Source organism: Micropterus dolomieu, linkage group LG09 (assembly GCF_021292245.1).
Source record: "Micropterus dolomieu isolate WLL.071019.BEF.003 ecotype Adirondacks linkage group LG09, ASM2129224v1, whole genome shotgun sequence".
Taxonomy (NCBI): domain Eukaryota; kingdom Metazoa; phylum Chordata; class Actinopteri; order Centrarchiformes; family Centrarchidae; genus Micropterus; species Micropterus dolomieu.
Window position 1 is genome coordinate 7,067,890 of NC_060158.1, and position 24,363 is coordinate 7,092,252.

The 24,363-nt window shown below is 39.9% G+C and overlaps 1 protein-coding gene and 1 long non-coding RNA gene across 8 annotated transcripts in view; one reads left to right on the forward strand and one right to left on the reverse strand.

Annotated features, from left to right (window-relative positions):
* The window catches only part of macf1a (microtubule actin crosslinking factor 1a), a 235,402-nt gene that overhangs the window by 209,122 nt on the left and 1,917 nt on the right, over window positions 1–24,363 (reverse strand). For 6 of the 7 annotated variants that reach the window (XM_046057989.1, XM_046057982.1, XM_046057991.1 and 3 more), the window contains exon 2: window positions 14,473–14,708. In XM_046057989.1, coding sequence (XP_045913945.1) covers window positions 14,473–14,695 — 223 coding nt within the window. In that variant the 5' untranslated portion in view covers window positions 14,696–14,708. Of the gene's footprint in view, window positions 1–1,490; window positions 2,607–14,472; window positions 14,709–24,363 lie in introns of those variants that run through there. The other variant, XM_046057984.1, reaches the window with a different exon arrangement.
* Window positions 1,841–8,310, forward strand: LOC123976124. The gene is made up of 2 exons (XR_006826259.1): window positions 1,841–2,449; window positions 7,946–8,310. It is a non-coding gene; the product is annotated as an uncharacterized LOC123976124 (long non-coding RNA).

The following is a 24,363-nucleotide window of genomic DNA, read 5'->3' on the forward strand; positions in this document are numbered from 1 at the left end:
CAGCATCTGTTTTAAGCAGCTTGAGTTATGAGCGGGATTTGTTAGTTACACAGAACAATAAAGTCGGTGCCAGAACGTTTCTTTTTTAAAATCAAAGGAAAGTACAGCAAACTTGATTTAACAGGTGTGGTGTTATTTATACCTTGCTATGCACCAAGTGAACAGCCTGCTGCAGCAGACTGATGCTTGGGCCAAGAAGGCTTGGTTGATGTATTATATGCAGAAGACGTGCATATTTTGGCTCAGATAAATTCCTGATATGGCGGATAGCGTTCAGAGCCACGTGTTTTCACTTTCCCTCAATAGAAATCTTATTCCAGGAACTGCAAGTCTCAGGAGCTGGGTAAAGCGTTGCCATAGCAAAGACGCTACAAACTGTCACTGAAAGCATCTCCCAAAGGGCTTCTTCCTCTGTGGTTTGTTGTACAGATACTTGATGTTGGAGGATTAAAGAACTGCTGATGACATGAACCTCCTCATATTCCATTGTTGTCTTTCTCCACCTGTCTCCCACACACATATTCACAGTTAGCAACACGCACAAGCTAAGTTCCAAACCCCGAGGAGTTCAGTTTCATTATAATAATCAATAATTCAAAACCACCTCCTTTTCATCAACGCCAGCATCACAGATGTGACCCGAGTCGATTGGCTGTCAGCACCCCCACGCTCCTCCCTACTACAGTCAATTTCAGTAGAGGCATTCATTTTTAAAGCACCCCTGTCACTGGGATTATAAAACAGCAAATCTCAATGTTGGTGGTAACTCCACTGCTGCAGCAAGTAACAAAAAGAGACACACATACAGAAATAGAGCTGCAGAAACCCAATAAGCCCTACTCTGTTTGAAAAGGTTTGTTTTCTCATCTCATCTAGAAACGCCATCAGAGACACACCCAACCTTTCCAGTGACTTGCAGAGCAGCAGCTTTGATATTTACAGCACAAACAGCAAACACAAGGCGAAACATGAGGCCATGTGGGGAAAATTCCCTGACTCTGGCAGGCTGGGGGACTTCATAAAACTGCTTCCTCTGGTGTCTCCCGAGCACATAAGTGATTACAAGGGAGTCAAGGCATGCAATTTGCCCCTACCCGGCAAATAATGTGGCAGAGCTGGAAGCCCTGCTTTGTTTATCCAAAATATCAACAATGAAACAATCCAGATTATGAAACTGGCTGCCTTCCCAAAGATCAACTTACACTCTCAGACACACTCTGTGCCCTATGTTTGAAGTCTTTTCATCAAATTCCTTTCATCCCTGGACAAAAAACACCAACATTCCTGCAATATTACCAGAGGGCCATGTGCATGTGTCTCAAATGGGCAACAGAAAGTTAAGTCATCATCCTGTGACTTTAATAAATTATCTCTCTCTCTTATCTTGGTTTATATATATGTCAAACTTCACTGTGACATTAGTGTGCATCCTCTTAAATAATTTTAAGGTTCTGTACACTGTACAACACTTGTCCCACTTTTCCCTTTACCTTTATATCTCTCCAGCACATCCTCGTATGCCTGAGCGAATTCCTTCTCCTGGGAATGGTTTGTTGGCAGCAGACCCGGTATGAACCCGGCCATGGTGGCTCTGCAAACCGGCTTGAGAATAGAGAGGGGTCGGCCTGCAGACTACCGCAGTGACCCGGTCCGCTGCTGCGCGTCAAGCCCCCTGCTCCGGCTCCTTCTTCTTGTCGGCGTCCAATTCAACACCACCTTGTGTGAAACTAGTGAATTTGATGCATTGGCGCACACTAAAAAAGCCTAGTAACGTTAGCTCACTTCCAAGCAGGGTTAGATAATCCTTAGGGATACTTAAGAGAATAAAAAAGGACAACAACAGCCTTACGTATTTATGAAAATATAATGTTAAAGACGCCACTATCTACTTGAATGAAGGTTTCATAAACGCTATCTATCCATTATCGCCGTCTGTTTATATGTGTGTGCGGAAACACACAGCTCCGACCAGTCCCTCCTTCAATATCAGCTTTCACCCGGCGACTGGTGCTTTTTGTGCCTCCTGTGTGAGCGTGAGGGAGGGAGCATATCCTACACACACCAGATGAGTGTCCGTAGAGGGGGGCAGTGGGTCTGTTTCCGTCTCCAAATCGGCGGTGCTCCAGGCGACACCGTATCCGGACTCGGGCTTCCTATCCCAGGCTGTGTCGGCGAGCCGCCCGAGCTCCCAGCATGCTTCCCAGCCGTAATGGCCGCTTCTGTCCGAGGCTTTGCGGTCTCTGCCTCTGCCTCTGTGTGAGTGTGAATGTGAATGTTTCTCTCCTTCTTTTGCTCAGGTTTCTCGTTTCTTCCTGCAGTGGCTGTCTTCCATCCCTCTCTACCGGCCACGCCAGGAACCACCGCCACAGGAATTTCAGGAGCCGGTGGGAAAGAGCTAGCTAGCTTACATGGCTGCCGGTGGGAAATGGAGCTGGAGCGCCCCCACATGGTGAGCTCGGCTCGGTGACGGATAAACTATTAAACCCCTGCCTAGGTCAAAAAGTAGGTTACTAACAATACTGTCATTATGTTCTTTAAATCAATTCACTGCACGTTATACAATTACTAATGGTCATTAACGGTTTATTTCCGTTAGCTTCAGTTATGTAGCAGAGACAGTTGAACGATGGGTAACACAACATGGCGGGTATAACGGCTATAATTGGGATTTTTTAAGGTCGATGGTGATGGAGCTAGGCCCGTATTACCGAACTATTAGTTCATTACATGACTTCATACATGTGATAAATTACTGGAAAACGTGACTAAATGAGGGGATAAATATATTAAAAGTACAGTAACGTTAGGCTAGATGCTTCATAAAGGTGGTTTGCATTTACTTGGTATAGTTTGGGTCCACTCAAACAGAGATGTTAATTCAATACACATAGGCCTATATGTGTACACATTTATTCTGAGTGATCACTTTTATCCTATGACAAAGTAATGATGGACTGAACCTCCATTACAATTGGCTAACAGTTTAAGAATTAACTTTGCAATGTCAAATTGTCATATCAAATCACTGAAGAGTACACAAATAACTACCTGGTAGAAACATGGGCTACTACATAAGCAACATCTAAAGTTACTTTCTTATTCAAAGCGCAATTATGACAACAGACCAAAACGTTTCATAAAATATTTTTAAAGAGGTCTTTACATCTGGAACTTGCTCAACACTGTTTGTGTGGTGGTGGATGAGCTGGAATTATTGGAGCACACTGCCATCTAAAGGCTAACTGAATGTATATTTCTTTCTAGAAGAAATGCAATCACAGACTCATTCTCAGCCAAAACCATATAAGGCAACTCAGATACAAAGAAGGAAATATGTCAATATGCACACTCTATTTGACCCCTGCTTATAGACGATACTTCTTGTCACAAGTGAATCTCTGTGTTTGATGATAGGTGAATCTGCCTATAAATCTGCCCGGTCCTAGTGAGTGAAACACCACCAGTGGATAATCTCAGCATGCCATCATCCTGAGGTCCACGCTCATAAAGCAGCCTCATTGAAATGATCTAGAGATTATGTTATTTAATCTTACAGAGACACATAAAACACAATGTCAGGTCCATCCTGCCTCTAGAAAAGAGTATATTTATGTGTATATTTCTCTCACTGGAAAATAGAGATTGTATAGTTGGAAGAGCAGGAGACGTCATTTATACACCTTTTTTTGACAAAGGTTGAGTGTCGATTTCTGTCGGACTGAAATCAATATTAGATCGCAAAACAAATAAAGAAGCATGAATGGCAAGGCAGACAGCTTTCAAATCTCTGCATTGACTTTCAGATCCTGTCTGTGTGGGCTGGATTTGATCTCCTGCTTTCAACACTTCCTGCTGTCTGGTCTCTTTATGTACAAAGTACACCTCAACTTTGTAGTTAAACGTATATACAGTCAGTGGCCACTTTAATAGGTACACCTGTAAAAACTAATGCAATCCAATACAACTATTCTGCTATAAAGGCTACTTTTATGATGCCTATATTGTTCTTTTTATTTACATTGTCAAAAACGTGTTAAATATATTATATGTATAATTGTATTTTTACATTTCTGACAATGTAAACAAAAGCAGAATATTATAAACCTAGTAAGAATTTTTGGTGTACCTAACAAAGTTTCCACTAAGTGTATATAAAGAAATAATCAAGGTTTTAACAGGAATGAACAGTGGGCTCTAATTGGCTGCCATTAAGATTCTTGCTTACTAGAAAACTTTACCTATCCCACTACTCTGTCACTCTACTGACAAGTTTACTTTGCCACATTATCTCAAAGATCTAAGCAAACCATGACAGTGGGGTTGTTACCAAGAGGACAAAGAGAGGAAGCAACAGCCAAACATAATTTTCTGTGTTTGAGTTTCACTATCTTTCTTGCTTCTGCCTTTAATCCATCTCTTTTTTTGTACCAAACCGAGCCTATGTGTGTGTATTGACGTCCGCTTGCATGTGTCTATAATATGTGTCTGTAATGCTGTGGGGCACTGCTGCTGTAACAGATTTGGCATTAGGTATAAATAATAATTTCCAGTATCCATGCACCCACACACACAGCCTCCTACTTCTAACAAGATAAAATAGAAGAAGGGTGTAACGGGGAAAGGAAAAATGAAATTAAAGTGACTTAAGTGTCAGTGATTAAACCAGCATGGACAGCACACAGTGTATTCATCATGTCACACACACAAACAAACCAAGAAGCTAACAGCCTCTACCGTCCTCTACATTGCAGAAACGCTCACAGCACAAAACAGAACATTTCTCAAGATAACAGATGGAGTTAAAGCTAGAAATTAGAGCTTGTTTGCTACAACAGAATTATGGGAAATGTGGTTTCAATGTATAACTGTAAGAGTATTAAAGATATGTCTTAAATGCTTCCAGTCATTTAGCGTCTAGGTGTTTACAATAAGAATTACCAGTAATTAAGCATCAGGATATTCTTTTCACTCCTTCCTCTCTTCCATTATTTTTAATGTCCTCTTTGTGTCTCCTCACCCTCACTCACCCCTCATTACAGAACTCACACGTCACATTAGCAACCCTCCAGCGGAAATACAAACAAACACCTTGGGGATCTAAATCTGGCACACACTCACAGTCACACTCACATATATACACACACAGTGTCCAATGTCAAGGCAAGTGTGGGGTACAAAAGTTTCCCAATGAAAGCAAAACAGGCCATCTGCAACCTCGTGACACTCACACACCCACAAACAAATACACACACAGACGTCATACACAAACCTCCTTCTTCACAAACAAGAAGGAGGTTGTTGTGACCCTGGTCTCAAGGTCTCATGTCATTTTCTGCAGTTCATGAAACAGTTGGAGAAAAATGCCTTATACACTATATAAACATGCATCCTAAGATATCAGTCAAAGCAGGTGTTTTTAACATCTTTTACCAGTCAACTGGTAAAATGACAAACAAAGCAGGTGGTATCTACGAAGGACAAAGGTCCCCCAAGAACAAGGACAACCTGTTGTGTGAAAACCCACACCTAGTGGTGGACAATGGAAATTATAGTAAACTCTGACTCAAACTTGGCCTTACAGAACTTTCTTTCTTCCGTTTATGTTCTTTCATTTACATGTCATGTCTTTTCATTTTTTATCGCCTCAGGATATTCATTGTAAATAAAAAAATTATTATAAAATAAAAGTTATATATATATATGTATTAAAGAGCAATTTTGATATTTCTAAACCTGGGCCCTATTTCACATATTTTTGGGTCAAAATGAATGAAACAAAAGTTTTGGAATCTGTGCAGTAAGCCTAAATGGCTTCAGTTGGGAGCCAGCTGCTGCTGTTTGTGTGTTTTCAGGGTATATATATTTATACATCTACATTGAATGTAACCGATTCTACAATACGGCATCTGTCCTTTTACATTCCTGCTTTACATTGCTGCTATGTCAACCTAAATTTCCCCTATGGGGGATTAATAAAGTTATAGCTTATCTTATCTTATCTCGTCTTATCTTACTGCACGGATTCCAAAAGATTTAAACCTACTAGTCATTTTGACCTCAAAATATGTGAAAATAGGACCCAGGGTAAAAAATACCAAAATTAACCTTTAATGTTGGCTGAAGAGAGGGCAGACAATGTACTGAGTCATCTTTCACTGTCTGAATCTATCTGTCACTCCCACTGGTTTGTTTCTGCAATGTGTCTCCTCCTGTTTGCATGTATGTGTGTGTGTGTGTGTGTGTGTGTGCGTGCTGTTGTGTTTCAGTGCTGTCATGCAGAGTCCAGCTGCACAATGAATGTGCTCTGTGAGCCAAAAGGACATACAGTCCTCAACACATCAGCATAACACCCCTGTACCTTCTAACTTTTACAACTCATTTCAGCAAATCTAAAAAACAGCCAAAAATAAAAAGATATCTCTAACATCAAACAATGTGATCTGATTATCCACGCCTGCATTTTTGTATGAATTACAGCCTAATAAAGTACCTCAGTGCCCCAAATAACCAGGAATGAGCTGGAGATTGAATAAAATAATTAAAATGTGTGTGACTTGGATTAACGTCTTATGTGGTTTTATAAAATTCTAAGATTCTTAGTAACAGTCTAACTTTCATAAAGGACTGCAAACTCAATTATAGTTTCAAATGCCAATGTGAACATTTAAAATAGCCTCAGAATAATGCAGGGTTGATTAAGGAATGCTGATAATCAATGTGACGTCTGCAATCCAATAAATCAACATGTAAACAAAGTCAGCTGTGTTTCAGCAAGGAGCACCAAACTGCAAGCTCTAAATACAGTATGTTCAGCATTATATCACCACTTTACAACTATAGCCTGAAACAAGGGTATGAAATTTGGATAAACAGCTGTATTTATATTGACTTAATCTACTTTGGTTTACCTTGGAATTTATAAAAAAACAGGGGTTTTAAAAGTCAAAAACTGTTGGCCTCCCCGCTTTGAAAATGTCTGACAGATAGATTATACCATATAGTTTAGACTATCCTCTTAGACTTTATCTGCTTCCAGTGTTTTTGGAGCTTCACCCATACTAGGGACTAAAAATATGAATATGTCAGCCTCTGTAGTGCAATAATAAATCAGCATGTGTAAGAAAAATTTGTACGCCACTTCTCTGTACATCCTCAAAAGTTTTTAATTCTTTGTTGGTTGTTCCATTCACATTTTAAACATAAGTGGCATTAAACTGAAGACTTTTTAAATGAACACACCTCCCTTTGTCCCACTTCATCTTCTTCTCGCTCTTGTTTTTAACTTCCCTCAAGGTCTTTTTCTCTTTCTCTCTCCACATACTGTCTCAGTTTTGTTTCTGCTAGCACTTTTCTTTCATGGTCTCTCATTCAACCTCTTCCTCATTTTGGCTTTCAGTCAGTCCCTCGCATCTTAATCTTTCTTTCCATTGTTCTTATCTTGTCCTTTTTAACTCCCACTCTCTCACACACTTTCTCTCTTTCAGTCTCTTTCTCTTTCAACATCAGCACCCATTTTCCTCCATTTCCTGTTTCACCTTGTTTTTCTTTCAGTTTCACTCCCTCAACCCATTTTCTCTTGTCCATCTCTCTTAAGTTTTCAGTGATTCACTGATTCACTCCCTCTTTCTGTTAATCCATCTCTTTCATTTTTATGGCCTCCCTCACCCTCGTCCTTATCTAAAGGTCATCATTTCTTTCCTTTTCTTTTCCCATCCTCTTTAAACTTTGCCCTCCTGTTCCTCCACTCCCTCATCTCCCCATTACCTCATCCCCATCTTTCTCCAACTCTATTTCTTCCCTCTCTTCATTACCTTTTTCACCGACTCAATCATTCACTCCCCCCTCTCTTTTCTTTTACAAACTCCCTTCTCTTTTTTCCCACTTCAAATTAAAATTCTGACACCCTCTCTTTCACTATTTGTTTTGCCTTCCCTTTTATACCCAGTGTCGGTCTCTCTCACCCCGGCGCCATTGCTTCTCCTCGCCTTTAATAACCATGGAAACAGAGGAGACCACGTCGTCATGGCAACAGGGGAATGGCCTCAGCTTCGGGGCGAGGCTTCCTTTCAGTCGCCCGTAGAAAAAGAAATGTGGAAGGAACAGCAGCAGGCAGGACGGCGGGCGCCTAAGTTACATGCAGGCACAGACGTCTGGGGTCCTGATGTTCACGTGGATAGATTAGGACTACTGCAGTCTGACACACATGCACACACAGCTAGATATGGTGCATCACACATTCTTGTGTCATCATGAGTTTTTGTCTTATTTTGCTGAGAAAAGTATTATTAAAATATATTGTTTTATTTTTCAGTTTTACCACTTCCTTTTTCTTTTATCTTTTTTATCCTTTCACCAAAATATATACACCCATACACACAGATATGTACAGTCACACAAGTCTAAAACACATTACAGATTAATGTGCTTAATGTGCTTTACGTCCGCTTTATGTTGCTTGCAGATCATCTATCTGAAGAGAAATTAGTCTCAATACTGGCAATAAATGCATGTTTCATGATCTACAAGATTCACAGATGCAGTTTGTATAAATGTTTAGAAAAAAGTTTAGAAATAAAAACAACCCCAATTGAATAAAGCAACTGGACTAATTTTACAAAATGTTAAAAAGCTTTTGAAACTGATGTCTTTCCAACTTTATATTCCACATGAATGCGCTGAAAAGTCTGGGTGTCTGAGTTTTCAAACTGCACTTAAATGCAACATTTTTAAAAATTATTATTTTGGGGGGCTTTTTAGCCTTTATTTGGATAGGACACAGAAAGAAGTTAGAAATGAGGGAAAGACACACTGCAAATGGAATCGAAACTGAGCCCGTAGCTACTAGGACTAAGCCTTGCACATGGGGCAGGCACTCTACCGACTGTGCTCCAGTCCAGGTGTGAGGTGATCTGTGCACACACATTCAACAATCTGTAAAGAAATCCCCAATAGTTTTTAGACATTTATGTGCACATAGAGCTTTTAAAAGCAAATGTTATTAGGTTGATATACTTGAAGTTGGAAATATGTATGTTGAATAATGATATTTATTCAAGGTGGGTTGTATGTCTTTGTATTGTTGATCATGACACACCCATTTGTCACCAGCATTGATACTAGTTTCTCTCCATACGTGTAGGGCTAAATCTCACTTCAATTTCTAATTCAAGAGGTAAATCTTCAAACTCTCACTAACATAAACGGAAGAGCCAGCAGCTGTTGGGAGGTTTCTTTGACATTCATGCTCAGCAGGCAGAGCAGTCCAGAGAGGCTGAATAACAGGGTTCAGTCAGGACAGCAGCGTCTCTCATTATCCTCTCCAGGGTGAAGTCAAAACTCATCTCTCCACAAAGCTCCTCATGTTTGCACTCTCTCCTTGCATAACTTCTGCCTCAACTTTCTTCTCTCTTGCAAGAGAGAAACTTTTCCCTCCTCTTACATTTATTTCAGTACTTTCTATAATCAATTAAACGGTCCAGACAGAAGAGAAGTCTCTGTGCTCCTTTTGGTCCCTTTAATTCTACCTAATCAATAAACAATTGTTTGATGTTAAACTCATTCTAAATATTGTAAATTGGCTGTAAACCAGGCAGCCTATTGGCTCAAGCAGCCTAATGTATTCATATTCCACATTCCGGCCTCTGCCTGAAAGGAAAATTGAGGTCAATGTAAACACATAGGCCATATTATGTAAAATGAAATATCATCACAATAGCCTTCACGCCTGAGTGAGCACTTGACACGCCTGGGAAATAGTGGATGTTACCAGAAACACGAGCTTAGGTTGAATCACTCTGTAGCTTGCGGAGCAAATTTGGCAGCGCCACGATCACAGAGAGACTCCTGCTTTACTCTGCTGGTTTAATGTCTAAATAGATAAAGAGGATAGATCAAGAAGAACGCAGTATCACACCCCTTTCATTCCCTATCGCTATTTCAAAAGAATAGTTCAACATTTTGGGGAATATTCTTATTCTTGCCAAGCGTTAGATGGGATACTACTCTCATATCTGTGCTCTACATCTGAAGCATAAAGACCGGAGGCAGGGGGAAACAGCTAGCCTGGCTCTGTCCAAAAGTAGCTTGCGGAGACTTCATGAAGTCACTGTTCCTGGCAAAAAAATATTCTGGCACATAACTCCCATAACACCACAACTTTTCATTTTTATACTTTCGTTTTTGTATTTTGATATTTGTGATTAAACAAAAAAGCATTAGGGGTGTTGGTGGGTGGACAGCGCCCCAGGTTCACTGTATGTGTTATAGTAATTCAATTAATTGTAAATTTGTCTCTGAATATGCATCATTAAATTAAATATCAACTAAAATGATAAGAGCCTTTAATCGGCTCCATTATTACCTAATCTTGAGGCCGTGTTTTCTAGAAGAGCCCTGTCTCAAAAGTAAATTTATCTGAATTACATAAGTTAATATTTGTGTTTTTAAAGTGTTCGCGTGGTGCATATTCCTAAATAAGTCTGTTGAAGACTACTCACTCACAGACTACTCACAGCAAGTAGGGACAGTTAAACTTGCAGCTTCAGATCTAGTTTCTCCATTAACCCTATTGGACTTAACCCCCACCCCCAAAAGTTCAATATAATAATAATAATAATGAGTGGTTAATAATATTATTATAAATTATTATATTAATTGTTAATAAAGGCATAATGAAGAGGAGTTGTGCAACAAGTTAAATTTCACTTGTTGCATTTATTATATATCTAATTTTGGGAAAACAATGACTCTAAACATGCACTGAATAGTATTAATTCTACAAATCAGCAGCTTTAAGAAATGTTTGCAGGTGGAGAGGAGATTTCACAAAGCAGAATACTGGCAGTGTTTGCAAGGTGTCGCCTGTGTTAAAACCCCTGGGTGGTTTGTGGTGGCGCCAACGTCAACTCAACCGCCACCTGCTGCCATCAGAACAGAACGATCTCCACACAAACAAGTCTGACTCGCTGACTCAGCCCAATGGGTGGTGCCAGGAATCCTCCCTGTCAAACTGTTTCTTTTAATAATTGGAAATAATGATTCTTAAATGTTCTTTTCTCTTCACTCTTTCAGGACTGTCCTTTATTATGTGTTTAGCTCACACACAAACTCTTGGCATCCAAACTGTGGCACAGCCGTGAATTTCTACAACATGCCACATGTTCATCTAACAGACATTTAAAAAGAGGAGCCATTTGGCTCACAGAGTGCTGATTAAAAACACATCATATGAGATCATTTAAATTTATTTACCACCTCACATCTGCCAGCAGCAGTGACAGATGGATTCACTGAGAAAAGCAGGCCTTTAAATTGGAAAGATGTATGTACAATTCAACTTAATATAGATTGATTTCTTGGGTCAGAACAATTATGGAAGAATTAATGTTGACACATTTTGTGCTGAGACGTTAATGCAGTAAAAGAGATGACCACAGGACATAAAAGTGACGCCAAACGTCTTTATGACATTAAATTCCACATCCCTCCTCTGGTCTGGTTGTAATTACTCTTTCACTTGTAAACAGTCAAGAGCCATCACGTGTCAACGCCAGAAAGAGATCTGAGGACAATTAAGTTAGCGTGTAGCTAGTGTCAGTGCTCTGGAGGATTGTATTTTCAATTTACCATTTCTCAAAATTTCACATTGCTTGTGGAAATGGTTTATTAGCAAGCAAACTGAATTTAATTTCAGCTGGTGAGGAAAGTCATGTCATTCTACAAAATTAGACTGTTTTTACAGTCTTTGTTGGATGTGTTAAATGTTGCCTCAATAGGCCAAGCTATAATTGTGTCTGTAACTTATGGGTGATTACATTTTATGTTTGGTAATTTTATGAGGTTGCTTTGTTCAAGTTGTTGTTAGTATGATTTTTTCTGTAAGTGACAAGCTAAGTTTTCGCTTTATGTAGATCTTTCACTGTTTTTTTCAACCGCAAACTGCCTTTTATCTCCTTTATCTATTATCATCCCACTTTAAAACTCATTGCACGTGTACATGTGTGTGTATGTGACAAACACACTAGCACAGTTCCAGAAATAGACACTTTAACATTCACATGCACTCTCCTCCACAAATGTGTGCACTCTCTCCCATCTTCTCTTCATCACGCATTTTCTGAGTCCAGCACAAAGAGAGTGTCAACATGTACGTCTAATTTTGCTAATTTCACTTTCGCTCAGCCAGGGAACGTCTTGCCTGTTTGGAGAGATTAAGTCATCATGTCCCTACAGAAGCCTATTTTTTCTTCATGCAAATACAAAAAAACGACCAGACACACACTTAAACGCACTTACACCACTTCTTCATTACACCACATGGCGTTACGGCTCACAGAAAACTCAAAATCTTCCCTTCAAACATTTACAGACGGATTTAGGAAAAATTTGACTTTAACAAGCCATAAATTTAGCTGACTGTAAAGCCAGATATCCCAGAAACACCACACAGGCTTCTCTTGGAACAGATACAGAAGCTTAGAGACCCCAAAACATTAATGCTGTAGATCTGGAAATACTTCCAGTGCAGTAAATACATCTCTATATCCCACATATGTTCACTATACGAGCGTTAACATACACATACAAACATAACACACACAGAAATCTCTCTCTCGCCATGATCTAAGCAATGACATCAACCCCTTCACTCCGTCCTGTCCTACATGCTGCTTCTATAAAGTAGGCTTTTACTGTCTTGTCATCGCCTCCTTCCTTCAACACTCCAACCCATCACTTCCCATGCAACTAGCATTTACAATGTTTGGGGTATTAGGTATTATAGCAGTGCTGCCACTTTATAACAGTTTATTTCTCACATAAAAAAGGTTAAAAAGGGGTGTCAGAAGAAGACAAAAACTTTCATTACTTTCATTCAGTGAACTGAATACTTGATAGATCAAGATTACATATCTCAACAATCCTGTTAACACAACCCAAAACAATCTGAGGTGAGAAAGGAATAGAAACCACAGTATAAACAGAATAGAAAATCTCGATGGCACACTAATTTATACTTAGTAGAGATGCAAATGTCTACAAAACGCCAGTTTAGAGTCACTTCTTTTGATTTATTGTGCCCTAGATATGTTTCCAGGTGTGTCTGTTCACACAAACTGTAACTACAGCTAAAATGTGAAAACATGGAACTTCTGGGTTTTTTTCTATAGAAGGTCATTCCTAAATTCCCTTTAAAGCATGATGGCACATAACAAATCAATTTGATATTCAGAACATCCATCCACTACATACACTAATGTGATAAAAGCATCAAACAGTAAATAATCAACACAATTATGAGATGATGATGATATGAGTGAAAAAATGCCACAGGACTAAAACCACATCACGTGTCTCAGCTATCAAGCTGGACGTCTTCCCTCACTCCGCTAAAAGAGGGAAAGCTATTAGCCTGCTACTCGGGTGTCATTACGTGAGCAGGAGAACCCTGGCTTCTCCAGAGAACCGAGTAACCTACATTTCTCCTCCATCTTCTGTTACAGCGAGTATGAGAGGAAAAAAGAGAAAGAGGGAGGATAGTCATCCATGTGTCAGGATAGCATGAAGTGTTTTTATCCCAGTTATAAATATAAGATACCGTGGCCAGATTTTCCTCCCATCTCTGTGACATTTAATGACCAGGGTTTTTTCAGAAGACAGAGCTTTTTTCAAGCATGTGCACCTTTAATCAAAGCCAGATAGAAGATCCACGATGAGACATGAGTACCCGAGAAAATGTCAGAATGCAAAATGGACACATGCTGCTGCTGTGGCTAGAATATTGGCTAGAGTACAAGATAAAATGTTTTTATAATCTAACACTAATGTCAGTAACAACACAAATTCTGCTTTTTGTTTCTATCTTTTGAGTAACAAAGATGTGAGTTTCTGTACTTTAGAGCAGGAGATGCACCGCCTCCTTCTCTCTTATCTTATTTTCTGTTAGCTCACCACAGGCACAGGTACTCTAATTATCTACCTTTCTTTGCAACATATTCTCCTTTGCAATTCTCACATTAACTATTTGTGGTAAGCGACATCTGTAAATCATAGGCCGTCTAGATGCAACATCTTTTTTTGTACGTGTGCTGCTGGACAAAAAGTGATGCAGTGCAATCACTAAGACATCAACTCTTTTTCTCAGAAAACTTTAACAGACGTTACTTTTCTTGGCTTCTGTCAGTTGTTACCTCCCTTCAGATGGATTTTAGCATAAATTTAAATGCCCTGATGCATTGCCTAGTCTCTTTTCCCCTGGGCACGTTCACTCTTCCAGCAACATCCTGTTTCACACTCTTACACACATCTTCCACTGGAAGCTTCCCACAACAACTAGAGTCTTCGACATTTTGCCACTCAGCAGCTCCACTCAACAGCAGCAGACTGGCAGTGCTTAGTTTGCTCAAAGGCACACTGAACGTATCAAAAGACAGAGGGACTTAAGACTTATTGCCAGTGTGAGATTGTTTCCCTTACCTGCAACACGAACCACCGCCCTCTCTGCCGGGTCCAGCACCGAGTCCTGGCTCTTCCTCTTTCTCCTCTCATGTTTGGACAGGTTCCACGGCAAAGTGTCTCCGGGCGGCCCCACAGATCCTGATGGACACGGGGACAACGACCCCCCTGAACGCTCGCTACGGAAGGACGGCTCGCTGGCGCAAGAGCGCTCGCTTAGAGTGTCATCATCCGACGACTCCATCTCACTTTAGGGGCTGCAGGGAGGACCGGGATGAGGAAGAGAAGGAGAGAGATCAAGGGAGGATAGATTGAGGGATGGAAGGAGAGAGGGATGTAGAGCAGTGGGGGAAGGGAAAGAAAGAAGGTCAAAAGAAGGGAGGAGGAAGAAGAATTTCAGGGAAAGAGAAGAAGGAGCTTTAGACCAAGTGGAGACACTGTATAATTCATTGCTGGTTTAAACTGTGATCACACGGGTCATGAATGATGCAAACATTCACCGTAACAGCACAACAGTTATAAAGCAGTGATCAAAAAGACGAAAAGGAGGAGAGAAACAACTAGGTTAAGTTAGTCATCGTGTCTAGACAACGTTAAAGAGTTTGGAGGCCAGAGGAAACTACTGAAGAGCTCTAAGGAGGAGACGAAAGAGGAAGAGAGCACATGACAGCAGAGATCATGGTACAGATGACAGAGGCCAGCTTAGAGGACCAATGGTGTGTTGAGTAACTTTAAGTTAAAACATGGATACAATTTAATTAAAAAAAGAGCCAAACAAACCTTAGCCTATAACATAACAACCTATTTGAAAATGATTGATATACCTGACTTACATATTTTCCCATCACTGCAGTAAATTAATCAGCTGCATAGTTCCCGACATTCCTTTTCACAATTTTTGGCCATTGTAGTGACGAGGCTCTGTGTGGACATGTTGGTCGGTCTGTGCTTCACTGAAATATCTCAAGAAGTTTTGCGCACGCTAGAACAGGATGGTGAACATTATCCATCCGTCGTCACCCACTTATCCTGTGTACGCAGGAGCCAATCCCAGCTGACATCGGGTGAAAGGCGGGGTACACACCCTGGACAGGTTGTCAGTCCATCACAGAGCCACACACACAAATAACCACACCTAAATTTCAGAGACACCAATTAACCTAACCTGCATGGCTTTGGATGGTGGGAGGAAGCTGGAGATAACCCACGCGGACATGGGGAGAACATGCAAACTCCATACAGAAAGGCCGGGGCAACCGGGGTTTGAACCCACAACCTTCTTGCTGTGAGGTGACAGCGCTAACCACTGCACCACCGAACCACCCTATGGTGAACATTATACACGCCAAAAATCCGTCTGTTAGCATTGTGATCATGTTAGGACACTGACATTAGCATTTAGTTTAAAGCACATCTGTCTATAGCCTCACAGAGCCGCTAACATAACTGTGGACACTTAGTGTAGTTGATACAGATTAAACACAAGCATTTGCTTTTACATATCAACAAACATTCATTTGATAACATTTAACAAGTGTTTTTCTAGTATGGTGATTTGGTTTCACTTCTAAGTCTAACTCAGTCAAATTCATTTTAGGTGTACAGTTACTCTTTCAAAAAAGCAGATTTTTAGTCTGAATATAAAAGCTGACATAAAAACCACACGCCAAACTACACAATATCGTTACAGTTACATTACAGTCAGATAATGTGGTTTGAAGCTGCAAAGAACTTTTAAGGCTTTGACAGAATGAAAGGCAGTTAAAGGGTAATGTGTTTGTGTGTTCATGCTAAGATCACTCAAACACACAACAAGACAGGTAAAAGTTAGTTCAGCATTTTATCAATGAGGTCTGGACACAACACGTCCTTCTTCAATCTAATTTATTGATGATATGGAAGAAAGACGGCTCTGTGCTTGGATGGAGGGAGGGGATTTCTAAACAGTGACTATTCAATAGACTTGGCTGAGACAAGACTAAAGAGGGAGAGAGCGATGAGCTTTCAAAGCTTGCATAGAGTTTCTATTTTTAAAGAAAAGTCAATATGCTGGGAAGACAGAAGAGAGCTTACTTTCTCTTTCTTCATCTCACTTTCACTATGTCTTTTATGTCCTTTTCTTCCTCTCTCTATCTGTTGCTCATGCATCTTTACACTCGGTTCAATACGTACTTATTATAATGAAGAAGAATTAGTGATAGTAAGTATTTACTGTAAGCATACCCACTACAGAGAAGCGTGTGTGTGTGTGTGTGTGTGTGGACCTGATGCACTGATCCGTCCATCACAGCATCATAAAATCAATTCCAATCCTGAGAGAATGAATTGGCTGTTACTGGCTCTTGTATTACAGCTCCACATGGCGTCCCAGGAGTTCAGCAAGTTAGTGATTGTCTGCCTTGTGCTGCTGTTACCATGAAGTTGAATCCAGCTTACAGACTTTGTGCACAACATCTCTTTCCTACAGTTTATTTTATTCTCCGCTGTATATTGTCAAATAAGTTGAAATAGCTTCACAGCAATTTCTTAAAAAGTAGATCCTTCTAAGACTGCATGGACATCCTTTTTATGAAATATTCTATAAACCATGCCTGAAAACTGAAAAAGCAAACATCTTGTCTGCAAGTTATACTATCGTTCCAACTTCCAAAGTATTGCCAACCTCTCCAATCAGTCTTCAATTACAACAATTGTGCGTAACCAAACTTATTATTAACAAAATGCAATGCAATGTTTTATTAAACAACACAAACACATTTTAAGATTCTCCTAATTTATCCAAAACCAATAGCTATCTGGAAAAAAAGAAGTAAATGACCCTACAGCATTAATTTGAAAATAGTCAGCAGTAATATGTCCATAATTTGCAATTAAGGAGCAATAATTTGACTTTAAAAAACAACATCAGACGTCCGAGACAACATCTTCACACGCAGATTAACTTATCTTAGAAGTTTCTTAAAGCAACACGGCAGCATTTTGACTTGTTACAGCAGACTAAGCACAAGTGTTATTTATAACATTAATGATTAGTAAGTCAAGCATAAACATCACCAGGAGCCTGAAATTGAAGCAGCTAAATGGATTTCAGCAATCGTTCATTTTACTATTTACATCTGCCTTTTCCCACTGTAACATGTCAAAATGCCTTGAAAAAGTTCTACAGGACTAAAACAATTGTTTTGTCTGTAACACAACGGCTGTGACGACAGTTGCGACCGACATTAAATTTTGAGTGTTTGAAGAATTCTTGGATAATCTATTAGTTTTAAATATCTACTGATGAATTTTCAGTTTTGTTTCCACAAAATTTCAGAATAAAAGTCTACAAATCCACCAGTATCCATCTGTTTTGTTTCACAATTCATCCATTAACAAACGGCCACTCTGGCTCCTAAGAAACTCCTCTCAGCAAAACAACAGCAAACAACCAGCTTAACCCCCTAAACTGTCAGCACTTTGCAGACTGACTAACTTTTGCTGGCTGCCAAAAGGTTCCTAACAGCAGATATGTCTTTATTCACCCCAAGGTTGCAGCAGACTTAACTGTGGAGTGACCTGAGTGGCGGCCACAGGGTGGGAATGTTTCTGTGTACGACGAATGAGTCCAACACAACGGCTGTGATTTCCATCTGTGCTACTGCAGCCAAAAATCCTCCTCCCCCTGCTGCTGGCCCCTGGCTACACCGCTGGCAAAACCCCACTTCCTGAATACCCGTCTCCACAGCAACACTCCTAGGAAGGGGTTAAATCCTTCCCAGAATCCTTTGCGGTTCTCTGGTGTATAGTTGAGTGTATAAGTCTGTGTCTCTCTGTCCTGGTCCTGGTGTTTCTCTGTTTGTGTGTGTGTGTGTGTAAAGTCAGTTTCCCTGCTGCTTGCTGACAGTGAGTCAGTGCCACTGCAACTAGCGGTTTTATAAATAGAGCCCGAATGGAAGCTTCAAAGCCACACCGTGTCATTACAGCTCTGCGAAAGGAAAAAGAGATCTTTGAAGAAAAAAGAAAATACCAGCTGAAACACTGGAGAAGTGATGTGAGAGAGTGAGATCACTTCCTGCATGATGAGACCCTCACAGAGGCTTTTTTACTCACAGTCACACCAAGAAACACACACTCAGAAACAGTTACTTTGCTCACAGCTTAATGTCAGCACTGCATTGCTTTGTTTTTGTGATTTCTTAAAATCTTAAAACATATGGTCATCAGATGTTCCTTAGTCCCGTAGGAACATTTATTAAAGGGTGATTATTTTTATTAACTGTTAACTTAATTATTACTTGTATACTATTTTTAAAGAAAACAAATTAAAGTTCCCAGACTCCAAAGGTGACATCTTGAAATTGTTGGTATTGTCTAATAATCAGTCCAAAAGCCAAAGACATCCAGTTTATTATCAGAGCAAACAAAGAAATATTCACATATGATCAGCTGGAAGTGATTTTTTTTTTTTTTTTAATTGAAGAATAACTTTCAACAATTCAAAATGTATCCAAATCAATGCTGATTTCCTGTCGGTAATGAAGTGGCTAATAGTTTGAGTTTTAGAATCATCTTTTTTGGTCTTTTAGTTAGACATTTGTCAGACTATTGGTAGTTTATAAAATGTCACAAAATACTGAAAAATGCTCAAGTCTCCTGGAGTCAGCCTTTTTTACTTGACTGACAAGGGCAGTTATTTAATAATTTTCAGCTGGTGAATCTACTATTTTTCATTAAGCAACTAATCGTTTAAACTACACTGTGTTACAAAATCATGAAAAATCGTCTTTAAACAGCTTATTTAGTTTGACCAACAGTCTAAAACTCAAAAATGTTCCATTTACAATTCGATTAAATGAAGAAAAGCAGCAAATCCTCAACATTTGAGAAGGTGGAATCCATGAATATTTGACATTTGTGTTTGATAAAAGGTGCAAACTAAATTGTTCTTGATTCATTTTCTCTCGATCAATCTATCAATTACTCAACTAATCATTTCAGAACTACTTTAAATACTGACAAGCACACATTTAGGCAAGTAAATATGTTTCACACACACACACAAACATATTCATGCCTGGATCTTGGCTCTTCCTGTGACAGTGTGCAGCAGCTGAATCAGATCACATAGGGATGCTGGATGCTTGACTGGCCTTGATTTATAACTCACAGTCAGGATTTGATCATGAGCACGGTCTGTTCCCACAGCTTAGCCTGAGCAGAGTATGTGTGTTTGCATATGTGTGTGTGAGTGCATGACACAAAAGAAGAGGAAAAAGGGCAGCAGTGGCATGAAACAGAGAGGGGGAGACAGAGATGTAGAGGTAGCAGTGAGAATCTGAGCAACATATTAAGGAGAGAAAGGAGAAGACAGGAAAAGAAAAAAAGGTCAGAGAGTCAGAGAGAGAGACAACCAGACATTTGCAGAGTAACGGCTGTAACTGCCAGTGCATGTCATTCCAGAGCAGCATACGAGCCGCTGGTGGGAGTTTCATTGACATTCATGCTCAACAGACACACATAATGCTCAATTTTGGTGAAAAACTCCATAACATAGAGCTACCTGAGTAGAAAACACATCTGATTGAGGCTACAGTGTGCATCCAGAGCTGCCCAGCCAGTGTTAGCCGACGTTAGCTAGCTGTTTCCCCCAGTCTTTATGCTAAGCTAGGTTAGTCACCTCCTTGTTCTAGCTGCATATTTGCCGCACCGATATATACACAGAAATGCACCTTTTCACTTTCTTGCCAAGATTTTAATAAAAAGAACAATATCACACTCGTCCTGCGATGGACTGGCTACCTGTCCAGGGTGTACGCCGCCTTTCGCCCGATGTCAGCTGGGATTGGCTCCAGCCCCCCGCGACCCTGTACGCAGGATAAGCGGTTGACGATGGATGGATGGATTGATATCACACTCATGTCTGTACGCTATGGTGGAGCTAGAAGCAGGAAGTGATTAAATGCCAACTTAGAATAAAAAAAGGAAGCTGGCTAACGTAACTCCCTGCACAACCACAATTTGTTACGGTTTAAACACTCAAGACACTATATTTATATATTTGGACAAAGCCAAGCTAAGCTGCTTCCAGTCTTTGTGCTAAGCAAAGCTAATTCCCTCCTGGCGGCCCCGCTCCATACTTATGCTGCGCTGACATCAAATTGTTCCAACCGTAATTACAAGCAGCCAAGACAATTTCTGTCAGTGACAATATCTCCCACATGGTGAAAAGAACTACAGGAAGTGTCAACAAACAGTGAACATACAGATATTTTGAATTAATCTTTTTTGAAGGGTTAGAAACCAATTTGACAGGTGTGTGTGTGTGTGTGTGTGTGTGCTTTCATTTCATGCTAACCAAACCTTTGTTTTATAGATATGTCTAATAATTACTGTATGAGTGTACTCCAGCAGCCTCCCACTCACACTTGTTATCCATCAGTAGTAACTGCCACGGCATCATTTACCACACTACCTAACATCACTGAATATTCAAGTATCCTTTATGCCTCAGATCAGATCTGGATTTGTTTGTTTTACAACCTTCTACACAACAGCTTTTCATCATTTTCCTGTTTTCTGGCCCTAAACAGGGGGCACCGCCTTGGCGCTTGCTGCTTGATGACGAATGGCCCGGTCTGATATATGGTTGTAAAGCTGACAGTTACATCTAAATATTAACAGTCAACTCAGCTAATTTAAAAGGACCTATACTATACTTGTTTGTTTTTATCATGTTTCACTTGTTATTTCGGAACAAATAGGTACCAGATCAAAAGTAACTATTAACTTGATGTATATGAGGTAATCAGCAATCTTGGAAAAAAGCTGTTTTTCCTGTTCTTCACATTCTGCCCACATAGTGTTACAGTTTTTCTCAGTCGCTTTGGTGCATTTCTCAGATCAGAATTGAAATTCTCAAAACTAACTGTTCAACCTCCACATCATCTCGTCACTTGTGCACATCATAAAAGCACTTTCTCAATGTTTTGAACAAATTGCAAATGACTTGACACACTGATGCGAATGATTATGTACAATTGTCTGCTGTTTCCTACATTATCAATTGCTTATGTCCTGCTGATCACAATGAATTATACCAGTCTCTGTTGAACAATCTTACCCCCAGAACATCAAGGCATAAGTTCATTGCATTTGTCACTGCATGCAAAATGGTTTTCAAACACGTTTTCAAAAATCAAAGTTAAAATACTTTATTCATATCCTTTGCCTACAAGTATATACTGTAGCTAAACGAAATGTTGTTTCTTAAGGACCATAAACAAAGTAAGAATAGACCACAACAACATCACAATAGCAACACTCATACCAATACTCAATACAAGGAAACAGTAACAATACACAGTGAGCATTAATATATATGTGTGTGTATATATATATATAACGAGTGTTGTTTTCCCCTGAGAACGGGATAATTAATTTTCTCGTGATCACGAGATAACAAACCATAGCTGAATACAGGGGCTGGCAGATGCGTTTCTTTAGGATAATTTCAAAGCAATTACAAGTGTCACTGGTTAGCTCAGTTGGTAGAGCACAGGGCTCAGTTTGATTAGTTTGATTCCTGTTCTTGTTGACTTTCTTTTTCTTCTTTTGTGCATATTATCCTCTTCAGCAAAGTTGTTATAAAGAGATTGAGGGGAATCCAATCACACATTTCCCGACGGCTATTTCAAAGGTTCCGAAAGTCGTCAGGAAATGTATAACGTTACATGGATTCCCCTGAATGAGAAGGAATTTCCTCTGCCTGGGAATAATGGGGAAATGAAAAGTCCATAAGTTGATGGCTGTGGATCAAATACGCACATAGTCCAGCATGTGCTTTACAGTAATGTGTATCACACTATAATTACCATTATGGTTATCTCAAAATCAGGAGAAAATGATGAGTAAAAAAAGTGCAGCCTTGTGCATTTTTAATCATTGTCATCAAAATCTTAGCAAAAATGTACATCAGAAAATAGTTACAGAGTACACTGTTATATTGACAAGATGGCTAAACATTTTCACTTGCTTGTTCATAAACAAGACACAAGGACTTGTCGTTCTGATGGCACTGACAAGTTCAATGACATAAAGATTTGCTTTTGAGAGATAGACTAAGGATTTTGAGCAAGTTATGGGCTTTTGCAGGTAATCCACTGTGTTGTGCCGTTTGTACTACCAGTTTCGAGAAATGCACTTACTGTTTTGCAAATGTTAAGGATGAATCGAGAAATGCACCAAAGCGACTGAGAAAAACTGTAATGCAGTATTACACAGACCTGTGAGAGTGGTATTGATCTTCTTGTTAAACTTTCAGCAAGAAAGCACATATCCTAAAATGTCAAACTCTAGTCTTTTAAACTGATAATACATTACTTCATGTCTTTCTCTGATCTTCCTCTAAACATTCCTGCCTGGGTCAAGTATCTTTATCTTACACTTATAAATTACATATTTAAAGCACATGTGTTATTTTAGTTATTGAAAGTGTAGATAGTAAGTACAGTGTGAGGATGAATCAGCAACGCCTCCCCTTAAAACGCAGCCCTCAGTCATGATGAGTAACACACTGACTGACCAGACAAATTAATGGCTAGACTCAGCTCACACACACACACACACACACACACACTCTCTCATACATAAGACACATGCATACAGCACACACTCATAGAAAGGCATGCATATGTAAACACACACAGAGACAAACTGTGCTGGCATGCCAACAACAATGTAGCTCATTACTCTGACTGGACAGAGAGAGAGTTAATTAAAGTGAGAGCGAAAGAAGTGGAACACTAGAGGCAGAGTGAGAGAGACAGAAATGAAGCGAAAAAGAAAGACAAGTTTGTGGGTTACCCAATGGATAAGATAGGACAGAGAGATATAAGGAAAAAGAAGAGCAGAATGGAGTCATCATCTCCTGCCATCTTACACACACAGAAATCTCTCTTTCCGTTTCTTGCTGTCTCACTTGTTTTTCTTCTTTCATTCATGATAACATGCTGTATGCATACCAACGAGCTGCAGGGAGAGCACACCAACTCAGGCTGTTGGCTAGACAAACAGAATGACAGACAGACAAACAGAATGACAGACAAACAAACAGAACCACAGATAGACAAACAGAATGACAGACAGACAAACAGAATGACAGACAGACAAACAAACAGAACAACAGACAGACAAACAGAATGACAGACAGACAAACAGAACCACAGACAGACAAACAGAATGACAGACAGACAAACAGAACCACAGACAGACAAACAGAACAACAGACAGACAAACAGAACCACAGACAGACAAACAGAACCACAGACAGACAAACAGAACCACAGACAGACAAACAGAACAACAGACAGACAAACAGAATGACAGACAGACAAACAGAACCACAGACAGACACACAGAACCACAGACAGACAGACAAACAAAAAGAACCACAGACAGACAAACAGAACAACAGACAGACAAACAAGCAGAACCACAGACAGACAAACAGAACCACAGACAGACAAACAGAATGACAGACAGACAAACAGAATGACAGACAGACAAACAGAACCACAGACAGACAAACAGAATGACAGACAGACAAACAGAACAACAGACAGACAAACAGAACCACAGACAGACAAACAGAATGACAGACAGACAAACAAACAGAACCGCAGACAGACAAACAGAACCACAGACAGACAAACAGAACCACAGACAGACAAACAGAACAACAGACAGACAAACAGAACCACAGACAGACAGACAGAATGACAGACAGACAAACAAACAGAACCACAGACAGACAAACAGAATGACAGACAGACAAACAAACAGAACCACAGACAGACAAACAGAATGACAGACAGACAAACAGAATGACAGACAGACAAACAGAACCACAGACAGACAAACAGAATGACAGAC